Source organism: Marmota marmota, unplaced genomic scaffold (assembly GCF_001458135.2).
Source record: "Marmota marmota marmota unplaced genomic scaffold, marMar, whole genome shotgun sequence".
In the NCBI taxonomy this organism is placed as follows: Eukaryota; Metazoa; Chordata; class Mammalia; order Rodentia; family Sciuridae; genus Marmota; species Marmota marmota.
In genome coordinates this window covers 407,815-417,573 of record NW_026004731.1, presented here as the reverse complement: position 1 = coordinate 417,573, position 9,759 = coordinate 407,815, and the positions used below count along the sequence as shown (strand labels likewise).

General features: G+C 39.2%; 1 protein-coding gene across 1 annotated transcript; it reads left to right on the top strand.

Annotated features, from left to right (window-relative positions):
* Positions 1 to 598: 598 nt before the first annotated feature.
* LOC107160600 (T-cell surface glycoprotein CD1a-like) lies at positions 599 to 3,668 on the top strand. The gene is made up of 6 exons (XM_015507270.2): positions 599 to 653; positions 960 to 1,214; positions 1,813 to 2,091; positions 2,278 to 2,556; positions 2,895 to 2,985; positions 3,161 to 3,668. Exons 1-6 carry the CDS (start codon positions 599 to 601, stop codon positions 3,201 to 3,203), a joined length of 1,002 nt encoding a protein of 333 aa, XP_015362756.1. The 3' UTR covers positions 3,204 to 3,668.
* Positions 3,669 to 9,759: the final 6,091 nt, after the last annotated feature.

The following is a 9,759-nucleotide window of genomic DNA, read 5'->3' as shown; positions in this document are numbered from 1 at the left end:
TAATCATGGAAATTTAAGTGTATTACTGGAGTGGCTGCATGCCTCACAGAGCCAGCCCTGAATACAGGATCCATAGACTCAGTAAGTGATACTGTTTCAGAGGACAATCATAGGGGCTTATGAAAAAGGAAATAAAGTAATTGGTGACATCAGAGATATGAATGAGGTGGAGTGGAGGTGGGGTAGGAAAGAGAACACATGGGGGATAATTCAAAATTATTACAATAAGAGAAAATTCTTAAGATCCTGGGTTCCATACCCAGCAATAAAAGAAGTGCCCCTTGTGGTAAGGGACTTTTCAGAGCCACATGAGACTTGTTCCATAGAAGGTGAAATAGGGGAAGATGAACAGGATGGAAGTTTGTAACAATAAGAGAAGTTGGAAGACCGGGCAGACAGTCAGAATAGCTGGGGAAATGGGAAACTGAGTAGTTGCTCAGAGATTTGGGAGGGAGAAGATTGTCTTTGTTTCAGGAAGAAAAGTTTTACATTTGGGTTTAATAAGGAAGTCAGAAGAGACATCTGTGGCATAGGTTTATTTAGAACAGAAATCAAAGGACAATTTCTCTCAGAGAAAGAAGTAACATCTGCAAGAGCCATGATGTTTCTGCTAGTTCCCTTGCTCGCTGCTCTCTTCCCAGGAGGTGATAGTGGTAAGAACTGGGGCAACTGATCAGGTGTGTGTGTGTGTGTGTGTTGATGGTAGTTTCCCCTGCACATACCTGGACAGAACGAGTGCCAAGCTGGCCCCATTCTGCATGTCCTTACTCAAGCCCTCTGTGCTCTCATGGAGGATGTTGATAGAGCATGTGACCCTGGGGGCCAGCAGATGTCAGCTAAGGTAATTGTGGCTTTCCACTTTACTAGATTCCGAGTCTTCCCACTCTGACACCTACTTTCCCAAGTCTCTCCCTCCCAATGCTTCAGTTCTCCCCATTCGCCCTATTCTTTTGCCACAGGGTTTGAGGAGCCTGTCTCCTACCATCTCATCCAGACATCATCCTTTCACAACCATTCCTGGATACATCTGGGCTCAGGCTGGTTGGGGGAGCTGCAGACTCACAGATGGAACAGCAGATCGGGTGCCATCATTTTCCTGTATCCCTGGTCCAGGGGCAACTTCAGTAACAGGGAGTTGATGGATCTGGAAGGGTTTTTCCACAGATACTTCATTAGCCATCAGGGATTTTACATTTCTCAATTAATGTTTAAAGGTGAGTCTAGTTCCCTTGCTGGGGAGAAGAAAGGGATGAGGGTGGGGCATCTCCATGAACTCTTATTCCTCAGGGAAACAGCCTACTCTGCTCTGATTCTAACTCCACTCTCTTCAGCATAAGACTGCAGTGACACCCTGGCCAAGTGATAGAAGCTAGAACCTGATTCTTCAAAAACCTTCAGTTTTTGTCCCTATTGTTTTTATTATCTCTCCTCAGCATCTAGTGGCCACCCTTGTCACTAGTCCTTAACCAGGTACCTTCAGCTTCCTCAGTCTTTGACTGACTCCTTGAAATGTGATTTTCTTTCCCATTTAATCTCTTCAGTCATCCCTGTGTAAACTGTCCTAGTGACTATGGATACATTCACCCAGGTTTGTTACACTCTCAGCTCTCTCACATTAAGGCCTTTCTCCCTCACACACACCATTTCCACCTCCAGCTCTGACCAGTTCTTGTTACTGTGAACCTCTGATCAAAGCACACTGGGGTCCCTTCCCTTAAACTCCCCGAACTCTCTTCTACATTTATTTCTTTGGCTTCTGCTCACTCCAGTTTTCTTATTTTTCTCCTCTAATTCATTACTCCTCTTCCCCAGATTCCTTTGATCTACAGGTTACACTAGGCTGTGAACTGCAGCCTGGGAAGGCCTTTGTAGGCTTCCTGCAGATAGCAATCCAAGGATTTGAATTCATGAGCTTTCAGAATGAAACATTCTTACCATCCCCAAAGGGTGGGAAAAAAGCCCAGAAAGCCTGCCTACTACTCAATCTCAGCCCAGCCTTCAAACATACGATACATGGGCTCATCAGTGACACCTGCCCACGTTTCACCTTGGGTATCCTTGATGCAGGGAAGACTTATCTCCAGCGAAAAGGTCAGTCTTGTACTCCATCTCAAAGAATCTTTCTATTTTAAAGTCAAAATCAGGATAAAAAGAGAAAAGGATACTGAGTGACATTTTCAGAAGTACAAAGATATGTCTATGTAGTCTCATGTGGAGTTCTGAGACTCTCAGTCTATGTTAGAGTCTGTGTCTGGATGTCTTTTCTGTCCTTTGCAGTGAAGCCTGAGGCCTGGCTGTCCACTGGCCCCAGTCCTGGACCTGGCCGTCTGCTGCTGGTGTGCCACGTGTCTGGCTTCTACCCAAAGCCCGTGTGGGTGATGTGGATGCGAGGTGGGCAGGAGCAGCTGGGCACTCAGAGAGGTGACATCCTGCCTAATGCTGATGGCACATGGTATCTCCAAGCAACCCTGGATGTGGCAGCTGGGGAGGCGGCTGGCCTGGCCTGCAGGGTGAAGCACAGCAGCCTAGGAGGGCAGGACCTCGTCCTCTACTGGGGTGGTAAGAGTGGGACCCAGGCTGGAGATGGGGGGAGGCAGTCCACTAGAAGAGCTTGAGGGCCAGATTTAAAAAAAAATGAGATTTAGGAAATCCAGATCCCAAAAGAAGACAAATATGTAATTCAAATAATGGAAGAATTTAAAATGACTGATGTGTAGATATAGGATAGATGAAGGATTCATCTCTGAAAAGAGATGAGATAAAAATAGGAAGAAAGATTGGTGAGGTATAAACTCAAGGAGAATAGCACAGGTCAAGACAGCAAACAGGGAATGCTTGGGGTAAAATGGGGTATGGGTTGGAAACAATGTCCTGGTGTCCTCTTGAATCTGCAGCACCTCATAGTGCCCTGGGCTGGATCCTCTTGGCTGTGATAGTGGCCCTGGCTCTTCTGACAGGTCTTGGATATTGGTTTAGGAAACGCTGGTGAGTTCTTTGTATCCATCTATTCTGTTCATCCCTCCTCCCCAATGGTCTTCTTTTTATTTTGACTTTTTCCTCACTTTCCTTCTCCTCTCAGGCCCATTTACATTTTCTGCTCAGTTCTTACCTCCACCTTATGAAGGTCTGTTATTTCTCTGTTGTCATTTGGTTCATTTAGGACACACCATGAAACTCCCTGCAGTGCTGTTCCTTTGAAGTGAGGACCCAGCTACCCAGGTGCCCAGTCTACACCTGAACACCACGTGGTGATGACATCACTTCAACTGTCCTTGTGAAACCTTTGTAATTTACCTGGTTCATGATCAGTTACCAATGTATGCTCTATGTAATCTTGCAGGATCTGATGTTCTAACCTGGTTTGTGGGGTTTTAACTCTGAATGGAATAGGGTGTTAGCAATGTCTTCCTGGTAGATATATTGAATCATTAGATGCATTTCAGATATCACATTCTCCAGAGGTCTCTCCTTGATTCATAGTGCCAAGCGTCTGTCCTCTATTTCCTCATATTTCAACTCTAACCCCCATATCCTAGCTTCTGTGGCAGGTGTGTAGGTTCATTTAATTCTTTTAAGTTTTTAGAAGTTTGAGAGCAAATCACATGCTTTTTAAGTGTCTGTCTCCCTGGTGAAGTGTCTGGCCTGCATATAACATGTTCTCAATAAAAAATTTTGTTGAATATAGGTAAGGTTTGTATTTTTTTGTTTGTTTTGAATTCTTTGCCTTCCTGATACCTGTGTTGTAGTTGACACTTGTTTGGCCAGAAGATTTCATGCTTTATTAGTTCTACAGTTTTTTCTAAGTCTCTGAGAAGAAATGCAGATTTGCCTCTTACCAATTCTGTTACTCAATTTTAGGGAAATATGAGCATGAAAATTTTGTTCCAAGTTTTCTAAACTAAAAGAGCAGGGAAGGATAAATGTCCTCCACATTTAGTGTGGTTTATGGTCAAACAACAGATGCATTACATTGGAGTTTGGTAGAAATGTAGAGTCTGTGGCCTGGTCTCAGACTTACTGAATTATAATTGTCATTTTAACAAAATTATGAGAAAATTCAAGGTGCATTTTAAGGTTAAGAGGCACCTCAGTGTGGTGATACCTGAAATATGCTATCAGTGCATCGCTGAACAGGAAATCAAAAAAGAGGAGTCAAAATGATGCCCTTCAGGATTGAAGTAGGTTCAGGTGAGTAATGTGCATTCTCAGCAGTTATGTTCTCTGCAGTTGCTGCTGCAAACACTGCGTTAGTGAACACTGAGCCAGGCTATAGGGTAAATAGGAGGTTAGGTTTCTTGGAGTTTCTGTTCACAATATTTTTGCTAACTGATGAATACATTACCTTGGTTTTGTGTATTTTGTTTAAAATCTTATTTAATATATATTTACAAGTAATTCACTGCATGCAAATTTCTTTAAAAAAAAAAAACATTGTCGGAGAAGTGTTTAATAATTTCCTGAGCCTGATTAATGTGATCACAAATTTCCTAGGCTTTCAACCTTCCAACAATGCTGTCTACCATGTGTAAAAAAAATCTGTTGTCATCTCAAGAAACCACAAATTTGTCTGTTTTTCATAGCTTTATCACAGCATTACAGTTGTCACTTTACAAAGTAACTTCACCCACTGATCATCAAATTTTATCTTTCTTTTTCCAGTGTATTGCATTGTTCATTAACATTGAACTCTGAGATAACTGCATTATAACTATAACAAAGCTGATCTAAAATACCTTCTTCCTCTGTTATACACATCACCGCCTTCTTCAGTTCATGAACATTAGATAGCATGTTAGGGGTATGTTTGGGGCCACTTAAATTGACAATATCAGTGACAAAGAGCACAAAATCATGAAAACCATGGCACTCACTAGGCCACACAGGATGCTCATCCTGTAGTGAGAAGTGAAACCTGAAGACAGGGCACCACTATTTTGACTTTCAGATGTGTTCTTCATTTAACTCCCATTTTGCACCACTCTATACCTATCTATGAATGACTGCAAAAGCACTGTTAGTTATTAATTTTGGTTTATAAAAGTTTCTACAGGTAGACAAATAAGAAATTCAAAAGTCCTGACTAATGAGGATTGACTAATGACCCCAACTGACAGTGTTAGGTAAGTCATCCACGAACAGACTTCAGTTACTTTAAAATCCATAAAGTGATGTAACAAACAGTTCTTAGGCACCTACTATACACTTACTATGCAGCAGGTGCATATTGAGTATAAAGTATTGGATGGAAAAAAGATCATCACTGTGTTCTGAGCTTTACAATTTTGCCTACCCAATTTGATTCTGCAGTTTATTATTTTCATGGTTTCTTTGTTCTTATCTTCCAGGAAGGACTTACTTGAAATGAACTTGGGGAAAGGGACTTAGCGTAATGTAATTTTGCTTAGGCAGCTGAGAAGAAGGAACCCAGGAAAAGGGGAACATCTAGAAAGACAAGGGGCAGGTGACATAGCACCTGTAAGAAATTGTCCCATGGATTTCCTCCTGAAAAATTCATCCCTGCATTCACTTGTCCTTCCTTCATTCATCACACATCTAGCTTTTACTATTTGTATGACAAACATATTCACTGATAGTAGTTTCAAAATGAAATCATGCTTGTTTAGATTACAAATGCAGTTTGCAGATCTTATTTAAAGCTGACAATAGCTGGGGGAATATATAGGGGAAATAGCTCAGATGCAGATAAAATCCTCCATTTACATCAAAGTTTCATCTGTAAAGCTCCCTACAGCAATATATTTTACTTAAAAGTACCAAATTGGGTTTGCCTGTTTATCTTAAAGTAGTAGGTAAAGAAAAATATTTCCAACAGACAAACAGCTGTCACTGCAGGTGAGCATTTTACATCAGGCACCAGCATCTCAATTTGGAACAGAGAGAAGCAGCAAATTTTCTCTTTAAACATCTGCTGACACTTGTAAAGTGTTTATATTTCACCACTAGGTGGCGTGGAGAGCTGAACAGTTAATCAAGGCTGTAAGGCTGTAGATTATTGAGCTTTCTTAAGAATAAACAGATTGATTTTTGAACGTGTGACAACATAACATGACAGTAGCAGACACCTATGTGCCATTTTGCTGAAGCAATTGTGGCAGAGGCTTACTTCAGTTTCATGTCACATCTTCTGTGCCTTTGTCCCTAGACTTTTCCTGCAATGTGATTGGGACTCCTGAGAGAAGCTATTTAGCATTTGCCAATGCTCAGAACTTCAAGTGTCAGGATGTAACACCCTGTGGACAATCCTTGACAATGGATGGGATGTCATGAGTATATACTCACCTCATTTCTCAGGTAGGTATTTCAGAGACACAATCAGTATGGAGAAATTGAAGCCCTCGGCAAGATCAGATCCCAGTTTTTTGTAGCAGTGACCAGCCTGATAACATCATGAATTGGCCTTCCCCTCTTTCTTGTTTTACCCTTCCTAGTGTCCCACTCATGGTCCTTGTTATCATTTCCCAAAATAAAGTTTTATCGTTAAAGTTCCCAATGCCAATATAGACTACTTTGGTTTTCTCTTCTTTTCTGTTTTAGGATCTCCACTTAAAAAAAAAAAAAAAAAAAAAAACCCAAGTATGATTCACTACTCTTATAAAGAATATTTTCAACACTTAGAAGTTTCCCTCATGGCTTCTCTTTCCAGTTAGTAACCTCTTAAAGGCAACAGATACTCTGATCTCTACCAACCTAGGCTAGTTTTGATTCAATTTTTTGAAATTCACATTCTGAAATCCTAATGGTAAGTACCAGGATATGCCTGCCTTTTTTTTTCTGAATGTTATTTCTGTGGCATCTATCCATGTTGTTTCATAGCAGTAGTTCAACCTTTTTGGTTACTGTGTACTGTTATGTCACATGATTGTACAATATTTTTTTTCCATTCTGCTGTAAATGGATATTTGACTTGTTGCCAGATATTAGCTATTTTGAACAATACTGCTTTTAGAATTTTTGTACGTATCTTTTTCCCCCTTTTTGATGATACTGGTGATTTAACCCAGTAGCATTCTATTTCTGAGCTACATCCTCTTTTATTTTTAAATTTTATTTTGAGATGGGGTCTTGCTAAGTTGCACAGGGTGGCCAGAAACTTGTGATCCTCCTGCCATGGCCATCCAAATAGCTGGGATTACTGGCTTGTCCATGTTTTTATGAACATAAGCACTTGTTTCTTTCGGGAATACACATAGAAATGAGATTTATGGGTCAGAGATGATTTTTTTTAATTTCTCTATTTTACATTTTATTTTTACTTATTAACACATACTAATTGCACATATTAATGGTGTTTAGTGTGATATTTCTACACATTCATATAGCATGTCAGGATCCAATTTCATTTTCCTTTATCCTCCTCCCCTTTCCTTCACAACTGCTATTAATTACTATTCTATATTCAGGTTGAAACTTTTTAGCTTTTTCATATGAGAGGAAATATTTACTACTTGTTTTTTAGTTTCTGTGCTTGTTTTACTTAATATAATGTCTTCCAGAAACATCCATTTTGCTGCAGATAGAAAGATTTTCTTAACTGTTGAATAGTAGTCCATTGTGTATATACAGATTACAAATCCATCCATCTGTTGAAGGGTACCTAGGCCAATTTTGTATTTTAGCTCTTGTGAAAAGTGTTGCACAAACATAACTGTCTAGCTTTCTCTTTTGTGTGGTGATTTGCTTTCCTTTCAATGAACACCCAGAAGTGAAATGGCTGAGTCATAGGGTAGATATTTTTTCAGTTTGTTTGTGGAAATTCCATGCTACACTGATCTCCATGGTGACTTCACTAATTTACACTCTCACCAGCAGTGTGTTCCTTATTCTCACCAGCATGGGAAGGCTAGGGTAGGCTATTTATTCATTTATTTATTTGATTCTGAATGCAGGGGAATTTTACCACTCATTTAGATCTCTAGGGTTTTTGTTGTTGTTGTTTAATTTTGAGACAAGTCTTGATAAATTGCCCAGATTGGCCTTGAACTTGAACTTCTCCTTTCTGAATCAGGGATTAAGGAAGTGTGCAACTGCACTCACACAGTCATTATAAGTGGGGTGACATAATTTCTCATTATAGTTTTGATTTACATTTCCCTCATGGCTCATTATAGAGAGTATTTCTTCATTTACTTATTGGCCATTTGTTTTTGTTTGAGAAGTGCCTTTTTAGATCACTTGACCATTTTTTTTATTATTAGTTGTTCAAAACATTACAAAGCTCTTGACATATTTCATACATTTGATTCAAGTGGATTATGAACTCCCATTTTTACCCCATACAGATTGCAAAATCACATTGGTTACACATCCACGTTTTTGCATACTGCCATATTAGTGTCTGTTGTATTCTGCTGCCTTTCCTATCCTCTACTATCCCCCCTCCCCTCCCATCCCCTCCCATCTTCTCTCTCTACCCCATCTACTGTAATTCATTTCTCTCTCATTTTTTTCCCTTTCCCCTCACATCCTCTTATATGTAATTTTGTATAACAATGAGAGTCTCTTTCCATTTCATGCAATTTCCCTTCTCTCTCCCTTTCCCTCCCCCCTCTCGTCCCTGTTTAATGGTGATCTTCTTCTCATCCTCTTCCTCCCTGCTCTGTTCTTAGTTGCCCTCCTTATATCAAAGAAGACATTTGGCATTTTTTTTAGGGATTGGCTAGCTTCACTTAGCATAATCTGCTCTAGTGCCATCCATTTCCCTACAAATGCCATGATTTTGTCATTTTTTAAATGGACTACATTTTTCTTTTAGTTTCATATGTATAGTTTTTATAAATTTTTTATTTGTTTTAGTTAATTATACATGACAGTAGAATACATTTATGTACTTTGATATATCATACATATATGGGATATAATTTCTCATTTTTATGAGTGTACATGTTGTATAATCATATTGGTCATGTAGTCACATATATACATACAGTAATAATGTCTGTTTCATTATAGTGTCTTTTCTATTCCCACATCCCTTCTTCTCTCTGTCCTTCACTTCCCTCTACCTAATCTAAGGTAACACTATTCTTCTCTAGTGCCCTCTCCTCACTTTATTGTGAATTAGCATCTACATATTAGAGAAAACATTTGGCCTTTGGTTTTTTGGGACTGACTTAATTCGCTTAGCATGATAATCTCCAACTCCTTCCATTTACTGATAAATGCCATAATTTCATTCTTCTTTAAAGCTTAGTAATATTTCATTGAATATATATGACACATTTTCTTTATCCATTTATCTATTGAAGGACACCTAAATTGGTTCCATAGTTTAGGCATTGTGAATAGAGCTGCTATAAACAATGATGTGGCTTCATCACTGTAGTATGCTGATTTTAAGTCCTTTAGATATAAACTGAGGAATGGGATAGCTGGGTCAAATGTTGGTTCCATTCCAAGTTTTAAGAGGAATCTCCAAACTACTTCCCACAGTGGTTGCACCAATTTGCAGTCCCACCAGCAGTGTATGAGTGTACCTTTTTCCCCACATCTTTGTCAACATTTATTGTTGCCTGTATTCTTGATGATTGCCATTCTGACAAGAATGAGATGGAATCTTAGTGTAGTTTTGATTTGCTTTTCTCTAATTGCTAGAGATGTTGAACATTTTTTTCATTCTTTGTTGACCAGTTTTATTTCTTCTTCCATGAATTGTCTATTCAGTTCTATAGCCCACTTATTGATCGGGTCATTATTCATTATGTTTTTTTTTGGTGTTAGGTATATATATATATATATATA